At 47.0% G+C, this 13,569-nt stretch overlaps 2 protein-coding genes across 14 annotated transcripts in view; one reads left to right on the top strand and one right to left on the bottom strand.

Moving 5' to 3' along the window:
• Positions 1–12,094, bottom strand: part of TOLLIP (toll interacting protein) — a 111,157-nt gene extending 99,063 nt beyond the window's left edge. The window contains exon 1 of the mRNA XM_068260790.1: positions 11,996–12,094. Coding sequence (XP_068116891.1) covers positions 11,996–12,028 — 33 coding nt within the window. The 5' untranslated portion in view covers positions 12,029–12,094. The remainder of the gene's footprint in view (positions 1–11,995) is intronic.
• Positions 12,095–12,200: 106 nt separating this feature from the next.
• Positions 12,201–13,569, top strand: part of LOC137538869 (serine/threonine-protein kinase BRSK2) — a 365,619-nt gene continuing 364,250 nt past the window's right edge. For 6 of the 13 annotated variants that reach the window (XM_068261258.1, XM_068261263.1, XM_068261261.1 and 3 more), the window contains exon 1: positions 12,203–12,319. The gene's annotated coding sequence lies outside the window, so the exon portion shown is untranslated. Of the gene's footprint in view, positions 12,320–13,569 lie in introns of all 13 variants that reach the window. The other 7 variants (XM_068261257.1, XM_068261255.1, XM_068261259.1 and 4 more) reach the window with 3 other exon arrangements.

The raw sequence follows: 13,569 nt of genomic DNA, 5'->3' as shown, positions 1-13,569 counted from the left end.
CCAGCGGTGGAACGAGGGGACGGCTCTGTAAGACTCAGAGCCTTCCCTCTCTTTAGGCAAGTATCTTTTTTTTTTTTTTGCTTCAGATTCTCTTTAAAAGGAACTTTATTGGCAAATTTGAAAATATAACTTAGGAGAAAGCTCAGGAGAAAAAGTTTAGAAAGCCACTAATAGCCTTGCAGGTCAATCAGTTTCCTCCTGTGCCTCTCTGAAAGCTCATTGACTGCGCAAGTCACAAGCTACTGCACATAAGCAGTCCCACCTGTGCCTCCTTGATAGCACTTCACTGGCTGGGGGCATGCATAGGAATTCTACCCATAGGAACACAACTGAGGACACCCGCAGATGCGCAGCGGCCTACGACTGGTACAGTTAGCAATCTATCGTAGCAGCACAGGGTCATGAAGGCATGGGAGGAAACCGAGGGACCCTTACAAGGCTACAAGGGGCTGAAAAAAGAAGCCCCAGTTAAGTAAACTGAACTTATTTCCCAAGCAGTAAAGCTGCTGGCATCTGATAAATTTAAAGGACAACTGAAGTGAGAAGTATATGGAGGCTGTCATATTTATTTCCTTTTAAACAATAACAGTTGCCTGGCAGCCCGACTGATGTATTTGACTGCAAAAGTGTTTGAATAACAGCAGAAACAAGCATGTAGCTAATCTTGTCAGATCTGACAATATTGATCACTTGATCACTGCATGCTTGTTTAGGGTCTCTGGCTAAAAGTATTGGAGGCAGAGACTCTACAGGATAACCAGAAACTGGTACTGCTTACAAGGAAATAAATATGGCAACCTCCATATCAGTCTTACTTCAGTTGTCCTATAAGGAGGTAAACCAGGGTAATGCAATGACAGACACGGACTACCATAAATCATTTGTTAGGGCTCAGCCACACTATAAGCTCTTTTCTGAGCGATTTGTGATTGATTAGCGCTTTCTGAACGCAGAAAAAAAAAAAATTCACTAAAATCGCAGTAAAAATCAACTCAATCACGTACATGAAAAAATCTCAGTGATTTTTACTGCAATTTTAATGAAAGTGAATGGGAACAATTTTTAAAAAGCGCTTATCAATCACAAGTACTCAGAAAAGCACTAATAGTGTGGCTGAGCCCTTAATGGGTATTTTAGAAATTAGCAATTTTTTCATTTACTTTGTTTAAAACATCAAGCCTCATGGATGAGTGAAAATACTAGGTCTGTTGACCTAGATTTCACTGCAACAAATTGCTACTGACATGGCAGCATGAATGAAATATCTACTACATCATTGTAAGCAGCTCCACACTCCTACAACACGGCAGTCACTGGAGGCCTCATACAAACAAAACCTTCTGCTGCCCAAAATCATCATCTGAAATCTTTTCAAGTGACAAACCCATGTCTGCACAGACAACTCATGTCCAATGCATCTGCTTCTGTTACAGTTTTTTGGACAACGGTTATTGTGTTCACCCACAGCAGAAAGACCACAGCGTAAAATCTGGGACTTCTAGGCAGCTAGCCACTGAGCCACCATCCTGCCTTGGGCTCTGTTCCCACTTGAGCGGAAAACTGACATTTTTTTGTCCGCTCTCCGCTCGTTGCTAAGCAGAGAGTGAGCGGTTCCTATATTATACTGTAAATAGGAGCCGCTCACACTTGTCATGCTGCCACGGATCCGTGTGATCCGTTGCAGTTAGTGGACCTCACTTCTGTGCGGTCCGCGATAATCCAGAGCCAGGCGGATAAGTTCCGCCATACTGCCTATGGCAGAGCGCATCAGCTCCAGCTGCACCACTACAAACCAGTGTTCTCCCCAGATTATTTTTTCCAACTTATTGGCATAGAAAAAGTAGCCGGGTGGGGCGCAACAGGGGGAATTGTAAGGCCGGCGCAACTTTGCTTACAGCATAGGACAGTGATCTGCAAATATGGCTCTCCAGCTATGAAGGAACTACAAAACCACAATGCATTGTGGGAGTCTGAAAGTCACAGTCATGATTCATAAAGGCAAATGCATTGTGGGACTTATAGTTTCTTAAAGAGACCAACAAAATGTTCATCCTTATTTCTATCCTATAAGTTCCTATACCTGTTCTAATGTGCTCTGTCTAACTGCAGCCTTTCCTACTTGCACAGTGGCTGTATTATCTCTGTTATATGATCTAATCTTCTCTCCTCTGTCAGGCTGAGGCAGTCAGGCTGGAATGTGCTGTGCTGCTTGAGATTGGATAGAAGCTATACACACCCTCTCCAGGCCCCCTGCAGACTCTGTATGACACACACTGAGCTTCTCTCAGCGTATCACTTGCTATGTCTTGTTTGTAAACACTGCATAAAAATGGCAATTACAAGCCAGGATTGCAGCAGGGAGTGGCAGAAACAGTACAGAGGGGCCCAGGAAAACATAATGAATAGAATGGTATGCTTTTTATTGTAAGAATTTTTGAGTACAGATTCGCTCTTTAACAACTGGAGAGCCAAGTTTGTAAGATCACTGGCATAGGAGGCAGTGAGCCATGACACCCGGGTGCTTATCAAAATTACCCGGGTGGAGCACCCGGCTAAAGGAGCCTGGGGAGAACACTGGACCATCAGAGCGAACATTATACTGTCCACTACTCCCTCTGGTCACACGTGATGCGGGAAGTGGGAACGGGGCCTTATACATGGTTTCCAAAATTCTGGAAAGTTGACACGTGCTTTCTTGAGTCAAGTATATATAAAATATTTCTGAAAGATTAGATCAGGCTTTCTCAGCCAGGGTTCCGTGGCATTTTCCCTCTTAGGTTGGTGGCAAAATTTCAAAGGGTCCCTTCCATGGCTTTTCTGTGCGCTTTTGATTTTCAGCCCGTCACGATTTCCAGCTTCCTTACTGGTTCACAGTGGTCATGTGACTGCTATGCCACATTACAATGATGCTGTGGTCAGTAACAAAAACGTGGGAGACCAGGACTGAGAACATGCGCTGGTCTGTGGAGTCGGTACAAAAAAAAAAAAAAAAAAAAAAAAAAAAAAAAAAAAAAAATCATTCCACTCCAAACAACTGCAGGTTCCCCAAATGTGCTCCAATTACACAGCCCTGAACATTCATACTGCAGATAAAGAGAAAACAGAAATTACACAAATAATGAATATGCTCATGCCACTGTCTGCAAGGGGATGCAGCTGAACATTAAAGTGGACCTAAACTCAGAACTTCCTCTTTGCTCTAAAAGATATGCAACAGCATGATTACCTTAAAAAAAAATGTATTTGAGTGATCACGTTTTTAGCGTGAGCTCAGGGTCCTTTTAAAGACCTCACCTACTGCAAGATGCGTTAAAAGACATCCATAGCTATAATTACTAGGTAATGCCCTGTGGTGTTGATCCAGGGATAATATCTGATTGCCATCTGAAGTTGGAAGGATTTTCTTCCCTTTTGGGGCTAATTGGACCATGCCTTGTAAATGTTTTTCGTCTTCCTCTGGATCAACAGGGATATGTGAGGGTGCAGGATGCTGTTGTAAAAATTGTCCAAAGGGTAAAATGGTTGCGAAAAGGTGGATTAGATGTTTGGAGATGGGGGGGGGGGGGGATTGCAGAAAAATTACTATCACAACAAAAATGATAGTACAATATCAATAACAGCACAATACCTGTATTTTTACTGTTTCATAATCCAGTGTTCAAAGGGATCCTGTTCAATATGTACTCAATGCTCGAGTAGCAGTGCATTTCTTTGTAGCCAGTAATGATAGAGTTTTCAGCAGGGCTGTGGAGTCGGAGTCGAGGAATCGGAGCAATTTTGGGCACCCAGAGTCAGAGTCGTGGTTTCAGAAACTGAGGCGTCAGATTCGGGAGTCGGAGTCGCATGATTTTTGTACAAAATACATAGCCCTGTTAAGTATTAGACTAAGGAGTCTGAGTCGAGGAGTCTGAGCAATTTTGGGTACCCGGAGTCGGAGTTGGAGTCGTGGTTTCAGAAACTGAGGAGTCGGAGTTGGAAGATTTTTGTACCGACGCCACAGCCCTGGTTTTCAGTGCTAATGAGCCCTACATGCCAGTAATACCTTTCAGTATGAACTTACTCCTGTAAAAACATATCAACCCTAGCAATTGTCAGTATGAATGAGGCCTTCAAGTTAAAGAGAAACCGTGACCAAGTATTGAACTTCATCCCAATCAGTAGCTGATACTCCCTTTCCCATGAGAAATCTTTCCTTTTCTCAAACGGATGATCAGGGTGCTCTATATGGCTGATATTGTGTTAAAACCCCTCCCACAGTGTGATGTCAGGACCATGGTGCTGACATCAGAATAGTTTTATTTCGCCAAGCATGACTGGGTCAGGCCCGGAATTGGGTTTGGCACATATACAGAGCGATACATATACAGAAAAGCAGAAAGAATATGACAGTAATACAAAGAGAGTCATACTCAAATATGTACATACACAATATACATTCAGCATCAAATCAAATATATGAACGTGCATTCAGCATCAGTATGCATCCTTCTGAAACACGGCTGAGGTCAAAACGTATTGTTTTCCAGTCTGCTACTATGCAGGTGGTAGTAGGGCACTGATAGAGGGTGGGAGAATGTTAAGAGAGTTTAGGAGGCCAACGGCCATAGGGAAGAAAAAGTTATTGAGTCTGGTGGTCTTGGTGGGGATAGCCCGGAGTCTCCGGGCCCAATGGAAGTGGGGTGAAAAAGCAGGGGCCCGGGTGTGAGGGGTCACTTGCTATCAGTGCCCTGGCACGCAGTCTTGTATTATGCAGGAGGTCAAGTGGAGGCAGAGGTCTCCCAATGATCCTCTCCGCCAACCTGATGATCCTCTGTAGTTTGTGCCTGTCGCTGGTGGTGGCTCTTGCGTACCAGACCAAGATGGCGGAGCAGAGGAGCCAGTGGCATAATCACTCCACCTGCTGCTGATAATCCTGGATGTTGTCCTTTGTGACGAGGCCGACAATGGTGGTGTCATCGGCAAATGTTATGACTTTGACAGAGTCAACCGTGGATCTACAGTTATTTGTGTAGAGGGAGAACATCAGCGGGGACAGGACGCAGCCCTGGGGTGCCCCCGTGTTAGTTATTTCTCGCAAAAAGATGTCCCCCAGCCTGACAACTTGGGATCGGTTGGAGAGAAAGTCCGTGATCCATAGGCGTAGGATGGAATGGACCCCAAGTGTGGCCAGAACATTCTGAAGGATGCGTGGGCATATAGTGTTAAATGCTGAGCTGAAGTCTAGTAGCAGTACTCTAGCATACGCATCTTGACTGTCAAGATGGTTGTAGATGAACTCCAGACAGATGTTAAGAGCATCGTCAGTGAACCTATTTGCCCTGTAGGCGAACTGGAATGGGTCTAGTAGGGGCATGGTGGCTAGCTTGAGGGTGGATAAGAATACTCCCTCTAGGGTCTTCATGATGACAGACGTCAGGGCCACAGGCCTGAAGTTGTTGAGGTCAGAGATGCCTTGTTTCTTAGGAACAGGAATGATGGTGGACCTCTTGAAGCACGCAGGGACTCTGCTCTCTGCTAGTGACTTGCTGAAGATGGCAGAGAGGATGGGGGCAAGTTGCTCCGAACAGGTTTTGAGGCAGGCTGGAGACACGCCGTCAGGGCCTGAGGCTTTCCTGGCATTTAGCGTTGACAGGAGGTGCCGAACATTCGCCTCACCCACCTCCAGAGGGAGTGAGTCCTCGCTTGGGTCACTGTTCACAGAGGGAGAGTGGGAGGTGATAGGTGCTCCCCAGGCTCAGCCTGGCTCTCGAACCTGTAGTAGAAATTGCTTAGTTCGTCAGCTAACTCAGAGCTGGGTGTTGCATGTTGCGGGGGAGGCTGGTACAGGGAATGCAGAATTATTAGGCAAATGAGTATTTTGACCACATCATCCTCTTTATGCATGTTGTCTTACTCCAAGCTTTATAGGCTCAAAAGCCTACTACCAATTAAGCATATTAGGTGATGTGCATCTCTGTAATGAGAAGGGGTGTGGTCTAATGACAACACCCTATATCAGGTGTGCAAAATTATTAGACAACTTTCTTTCCTTTGGCAAAATGGGTCAAAAGAAGGACTTGACAGGCTCAGAAAAGTCAAAAATAGTGAGATATCTTGCAAAGGGATGCAGCACTCTTAACATTGCAAAGCTTCTGAAGCGTGATCATCGAACAATCAAGCGGTTCATTCAAAATAGTCAAGAGGGTCGCAAGAAGCGTGTGGAAAAACCAAGGCGCAAAATAACTGCCCATGAACTGAGAAAAGTCAAGGGTGCAGCTGCCAAGATGCCACTTGCCACCAGTTTGGCCATATTTCAGAGCTGCAACATCACTGGAGTGTCCAAAAGCACAAGGTGTGCAATACTCAGAGACATGGCCAAGGTAAGAAAGGCTGAAAGACGACCACCACTGAACAAGACACAACCTGAAACGTCAAGACTGGGCCAAGAAATATCTCAAGACTGATTTTTCTAAGGTTTTACGGACTGATGAAATGAGAGGGAGTCTTGATGGGCCCGTGGCAGGATTGGTAAAGGGCAGAGAGCTCCAGTCCGACTCAGATGCCAGCAAGGTGGAGGTGGAGTACTGGTTTGGGCTGGTATCATCAAAGATGAGCTTGTGGGACCTTTTCGGGTTGAGGATGGAGTCAAGCTCAACTCCCAGTCCTACTGCCAGTTTCTGGAAGACACCTTCTTCAAGCAGTGGTACAGGAAGAAGTCTGCATCCTTCAAGAAAAACATGATTTTCATGCAGGACAATGCTCCATCACACGAGTCCAAGTTCTCCACAGCGTGGCTGGCAAGAAAGGGTATAAAAGAAGAAAAACTAATGACATGGCCTCCTTGTTCACCTGATCTAAACCCCATTGAGAACCTGTGGTCCATCATAAAATGTGAGATTTACAAGGAGGGAAACCAGTACACCTCTCAGAACAGTGTCTGGGAGGCTGTGGTTGCTGCTGCATGCAATGTTGATGGTGAACAGATCAAAACACTGACAGAATCCATGGATGGCAGGCTTTTGAGTGTCCTTGCAAAGAAAGATGGCTATATTGGTCACTGATTTGTTTTTGAATGTCAGAAATGTATATTTGTGAATGTTGAGATGTTATATTGGTTTCACTGGGAAAAATAAATAATTGAAATGGGTATATATTTGGTTTTTTGTTAAGTTGCCTAATAATTGTGCACAGTAAGTCACCTGCACACACAGAAATCCCCCTAAAATAGCTAAAACTAAAAACAAATTAAAAACTACTTTCAAAAATATTCAGCTTTGATATTAATGAGTTTTTTGGGTTCATTGAGAACATGGTTGTTCAATAATAAAATTATTCCTCAAAAATAAAACTTGTCTAATAATTCTGCACTCCCTGTAGTTGGTGGCAGCCTTAAGCCCTTGCCATACGGCTCGTGAATCGTTCGAGCGCAGGTTCTGCTTCATCCTCTCAGCAAATTCCTTCTTTGCGATTCTCAGCTCTCGTTTCAATGCGTTTCTCGCCTTCCTGAATTCCTCCTGGCTTCCCGCCTTGTGTGCCGTTTCCTTGCGTTTCCGCAAAAGCCGTAGCTTGTAGGAGAACCACGGTTTGTTATTCGGGTAGACCTTGAAGGATTTAGTTGGGACGCAGGAGGCCTCACAAAAGCTAATGTATGAGGTGACGTTATCTGCCCATTCGTCCAGGTCTGGGACCGCCAGGGTCTTCCAGTCCGTACAGTCAAAGCAGGCTTGAAGGTGGAGCTTAGCCTCGGTTGACCATACCTTGGATGATTTCACATCCGGTTTTGCCGATTCCAGGAGCCTCCTGTAGGTGGGAATGAGATGAACAAGGCTATGGTCGGAGGAGCCTAGCGCCGCCCCAGAGATAGCCTTATAGGCATCCTTCAGTGGTGTGTAGCAATGATCGAGGGTGTTCAGGCCTCTGGTAGGGCAAGCAACATGCTGATGGTAGCGTGGCAACTCCTGTCAAAGGTTTGCCTTGTTGAAGTCTCCCATGATGATGAACAGTGAGGGCTCGTTTCCACTATCGCGAATCCGCATGCGTTGGACGCATGCGGATTCGCACATGTAATGCAAGTGGATGGGCCTGTTTCCACTGTAGCGTTGTTGAGGTGCTTTTTTTCAGCGGTAAAAAAAAGCACAAAAGAGCCAACAAATTCGCCTGCGAGTGGAATGCATGCAAATCGCCGCTAATGTATTTAATAGGAAATTCGCATGCGGCTATGGTATGCGAATTTTCATGCAAATTCGTATGCGAATTCGCATAGGTACCAATGTAATTCAAACAGGCAGTGACATGGTTAAATTCGCATATACCCTCACCTATGTGAATTCGCGGCAAAAACCGCGCAAAAATTCGCATCCGCATGCTATTTCATGCAATTTCAACAGCGGTGGAATCCAGGCGATTCTGCACCGCAATAGTGGAAACGAGCCCTGAGTCTGGGAGGGATATTTCCCACTGCGAGATAGTGTCGCTGAGGGTACTCAGGGCAGATTTGACGTCAGCATCAAGGGGAATATACACTCCGACTAAGACATAGGAGGAGAACTCTCGTGGTGAGTATGCCGGCCTGCAGTTCACAAGTAGAAGTTCTAGGTCTGGGGAGCACCTCCTGTCGAGTACTCGTGGGGTGGGGCACCATAAGGAGCTGACGTAGAAGCAAATGCCACCGCCTCTTTTCTTCCCGGAGAGGGTAGAGTCACGGTCCCCCGTATGGGGCTGAAGCCTGGAAGGTGTAGGGCGTTCTCCAGGATGTTCTCATGTAGCCAAGTCTCCATGAAGCAGAGTACTGAGGTGTTCCTCCCGAGCTCCCACCTGCCACAAAGGAGACGTAGTTCGTCCAGTTTGTTGGGGAGGGAGCGGACATTTGCCAAGAGTACCGAGGGGATGGCTGATCTTAGTCCCCTCAGAGTCTCACACGAGCCCCAGCTCGACAGCCCCTTCGCCGCCAGCCTCCACTGGGCCAAGGAGCGGAGTCCAGGACTTGCTGGATGTAGCTCTGTACAAGGTTTGGCAGGAGATTGGAGCTATGATTAAGGAGCCATTCTTGCTCCGATACGCGTGAGCCTTTTTACCTGTATGCTGAGATGCTGGATTTGAAATAAATATTTTTCAATTTTTCACCTTACCCACTGGTGTAGCGGGATTTCCTTTGAGTGCAATCTGATGTTGGTCAAGACTCCCTGCTCCCATTGCTGGGTGAGTGTATGTGCAGCAGCCCTTTCTTTCATACAATTGGCAGGAGATTGGCTTCAGGGAGTAATGGGCCGCGTTGTTCCCACTGAAGAAGTCTCCCTGGAGTACGTGGTGCGTGTGGTGGAATGGGGGGCAGGGGCGTGACCGATGGCAGGAGTGGGACGCCAACGGGGGGTGGAGGAGCATGGCATTCCGTGGGGTCTTTGGCCACAGACAGTTCAAATCAGTACAGTGCAGGTCATGAGCAGTGCAATACAGTCTACCACATGAGCGGTGCAATACAGTCCACCACATGAGCGGTGCAATACAGTCCACCACATGAGCGGAGCAGCCGTCCCATGAGCAGTGCAATACAGTCCGTCTCATGAGTAGCGCAATACAGTCCATCACCTGAGTGGTGCAATACAGTCCATCTCATAAGCAGTACTGAAAACAGACCGTTCAATGAGCAGTGGAAAACTGTTCATTAGGTGAGCAGTGCAATACAGACCATCGCATGCGTTATGCAATACATTCCATCCCACCTGAGCAGTGCACTACTGTCCATCCCAGGAAGGCATAAGGGCTACAGGGGGACATAAAGCAGCTGCACAGTGGATGTGGCCACCCAGGAGCAGCAAGCAGCCCCCCAGGTGTGGACTGGTGAGGGTAGCAGGCAGGCAAGAGCCCCAGCAGAGAGACAGTGTGTGGTGCCTGTGGATTGCACAAGGGGCCCAGCAATTGGGCTCTCACCTGGAGTGGCTTGAAAGGTGCCCTGGCGGAGGATGCAGTACTGTGGGTGGCTGATTGCTGGCTGTTTGCTCTGGGCCAGCAGAGATCCCGAGTGCTTCCAGTATTGGTGGCGCCGTTGCCTTTCCATACCGGCTGTGGCGCCGGTATGGGGGCGAGATCTCTTGAGGATGGCTGCGGAGGGCTGAGCGGTGGAAGAGGGAGCACGTGGAATGCAGTGGGGTGGCCCAGCAGGCCCAATGGCGGCGGCCACAAGTGGATCCTGGCCCATCTGGAGAGGTCTGCACATGGAGCGGTGGCTGGCCTGGGGCAGGCGTCGGCTGTTGCGGGAGGTACCGCAGCCGCTGGCAGGGGTTCGGTGGTGGATGCCTGGAGGCCGATGAAAGCCTGGAGCCTAGGGTGCTGTAGCGGCGGCGAGCGGGTCGATAGCCAAACTAGCTACTAAAACTACTACAACTAAACCTACTGACAACTACTTCTACCAGCTAACAAAAAAGAAAAAGAACAGAAGAAGCAAAAATAGAAAAAAGGTATGGAGCTCCTGTGTGCCATGGCTGCTAGTCAGCGCCATCACACTGTGGGAGGCCTTGTTGCATTGTGGGAAATAACAGCTGTTTCCAACTGCCAAAAAAGAAAGCAGCAGCTACTTCTACTGACATCACCTGCCAGCAGTAAACATGTCTCTATATGATAAATGTAAGAATGTCAATCAGGGAGAGGAAAGATTTTACAATGGGTAAGCACTGACAAAATCCTTTGTACATAATTATTGTAAAAATTAAGCACTTTTGTTAATGATATTTTCACTGGAGTTCCTCTTCAAGGTTACTGGAGACATATGGAGACTGGAGGTGGGCTGCATGGCAAGACAAAGGTTGAGTTGCAAACTTTCTACTATGGACCTGCTGTTATAAATGGGATTAAATGAATTCACATCTTCATCACTTCATGCCACTGCTCAGACCATTTTGGAAAAAAAAAAGCATTTTGTGATAAAGAGATGATGTAATACTTTTCATCTTAATGAAGATCAACACAACTGGAACACATTGGACAACAAACCAAAAATGAATATCAAGCACATATCAATCATTAGCCATATCCAATAGTGTAAAACCACCTTAATTTGATAAGATTTAACTTTTAAAGCTTTCTGTCAACAGTGGTACACAAATCTACTGCGTTTTTTTGAACCATACTTATTTTAAGACCAGTTATATAGAATCTTTACCATGCCAATTACATTTAGCAGGGCTATCTTCTCCTGTACTTTGTTATGAATGTTATGTTGCCACCTCATAAACAAAAGATTGACAATAATAATAATCAAAGGCATTCTAATCGCTCAGATACTGTTGATAAGATTCATCAATGATCAGATTATCAATCTATCTTTTGAGTCAATTCAATCTGAAATGATCAGATTCATTATAGGTTTAATTTCATTTATGGGAGCGATTTATACTTTGTGATTGTTTCCTTTCGATAGCAATCAGATTGCAAGGTCAATCGTCCGGTAAATTTGGATTGTTAGTGGGCACCTTTATGCTAGGTACACACGATGCAATTTTCTGACAGATTTACTGTCAGAGCAATTATTTCCAACATGTCTGATCTGATTTCCAATCGATTTTTTTTTACAATTTTTTATAGAAGTAAAATGGAAAATCTATTAAAAAAAAACCTGATCGGAAATCAGCGCAGACATGTTTGAAATAATCAATCTCACAGTAAATGTCAGAAAATTGCATTGTGTGTACCTAGTATTAGACAAGCAGGAACTGTGTATGATCTACACGCGATTCCCCATACCCTCTACATGCCACAGCAGTGCCCCATGAGCTCACTGCCCCTACAAATAGCCTGTGCATGGGATCTTTAGAGACAGGGCAGATTATGCCTACCCTCACCCGCCTGCAATCAGTGACATTCTATCATCATGTGATGAATGGCGAGGATGGCCTCCCATGACACAGCTGTTGGTAAATACAGCGGATGTGGCCAATGAGAGCACTGCAGAGTGGTGACCTGTAGTGATGAACAGTATCACAGCTCCTGGCTGCCTGTGAGCCCGCACCCCGCCCCGGCTCACCGGTCCCCGCTGCGTGCTGACACTGGTCGCCATCTCCTGCCCGCACTCAGCTCTCCCAGCACAGTAGCACACACTTCCTGCTCTGGCTGCTGCACCGTTCACCACACTGTCAGCTGACTTAGCGAGAGATGCGCAGGCGCAAAACTCAATCACACGGCCAGCTACAACTTTATCAATAAGAACAAGCGGCGCCGTCTGGAGCACTGCTGACACCTGGCGGCGCTCCCCTCCTACACGCATGCGCATCCAGTGATTGGGGTCGCTGTGCACTTGCGGACGCTGAGCCAGTCATTATCATGCTGCGACCTCCTGTTATCTTACTAGGTATAAATCAGCATGCTGCGACCTCCTGCTATCCTGCTAGCTATAAACCAGAGTGCTGTATAGTGACCAGACGTTCCAGTTTACCTGAGACATGTTCCAGAACTAGGGTCCCCCGCCCCAGTCACAAATATGTCCCAGGTAGGCTGCTAAATGTTCCAGTTGCCAGGCTTTGTGGCAGCACAATTGGCTACCGTGCTCCGTGCCTCCCTCATGAAAACGTTGGCTCGCCCAGAGATTGGAGACGTAGCTGAAGGGGAAGCAAGGGGCCACTCTGACTACTGGTCTTTATTATTTTATGCCCTCCACTTAGCTGCTTGTAGGCAGTGTACTTAAAGCAAGGGTGTCAAACTCAAATACAAAGTGTGCCAATTGAACACTGTGACCAAGTCGCGGGCCAACCTCAATGTCCAGGGGCCATGTACTTCCCCTACAGAGATCCCTGGTGTCTAATGTCCCCAACCCCTGTGCAGTTCCCTGGTGTCTAGTGATCCTCCTTCCCCTATACAGTTTCCTGGTGTCTAATGCTTTCCCTCCCCTGTATGTATTCCCTGGAGATCTAGAGCTTCACCTCCAATATAGTTTCCAGAGTGGGCCAAACATAATGTACAGTGGGGAAACTGAGAGGCAAATTTATTGGATCCAAGGGACAGCTTTGGCCCGTGGGCCGGAGTTTGACATATATGACTTAAAGGATACCTGAGCGGTCATAAATTGTAAAAACGGGGATCAGGCATGTGTAGGAAGCAGTCCTCGTGCCCACTGCTCCCCCCATTCTCCGCCTCCCTCCATTATCTCCTAAAGGCCCCTCTCCCAAGCTACTGCCAGGTTGGCGAGTAGTACACAGGTGCTGGCCCGGCGACGCATGTCCTTAGCTGCAAAGCTGAACGCTCTGTGCATGCGCACAATGTCACGACTATGTAGTGCACAGAACACTCCCGGCCACCGACGGGCAATCAAGGACGTGTGTTTCTGGGCATCCCCGTTTTTACAATTTTCTATGGCTCAGGTATCTTAAATTTGTGGTGTTGGGCTTATGCTGCTTAATTACATGTGGGAAGATTCTTAGTAATTATATATACATATAACTAGTGAGCTTAGCCCGTTTAAAAACGGGCTAGGTCTGACACTGCGCATGCGCCCACCACGCGCGCACTCGTCCGCCGCGTGCCTGCTGCGCCCGCCCACCGTGCGCACGCCCACCAGTCCATCCGCCTGCCCCTCAGCCCGTCATGCCTTCATCACTCCCCCCA

Source organism: Hyperolius riggenbachi, chromosome 11, assembly GCF_040937935.1.
Source record: "Hyperolius riggenbachi isolate aHypRig1 chromosome 11, aHypRig1.pri, whole genome shotgun sequence".
NCBI classification, from domain to species: domain Eukaryota; kingdom Metazoa; phylum Chordata; class Amphibia; order Anura; family Hyperoliidae; genus Hyperolius; species Hyperolius riggenbachi.
This window is presented reverse-complemented; position numbering and strand designations above follow the sequence as displayed.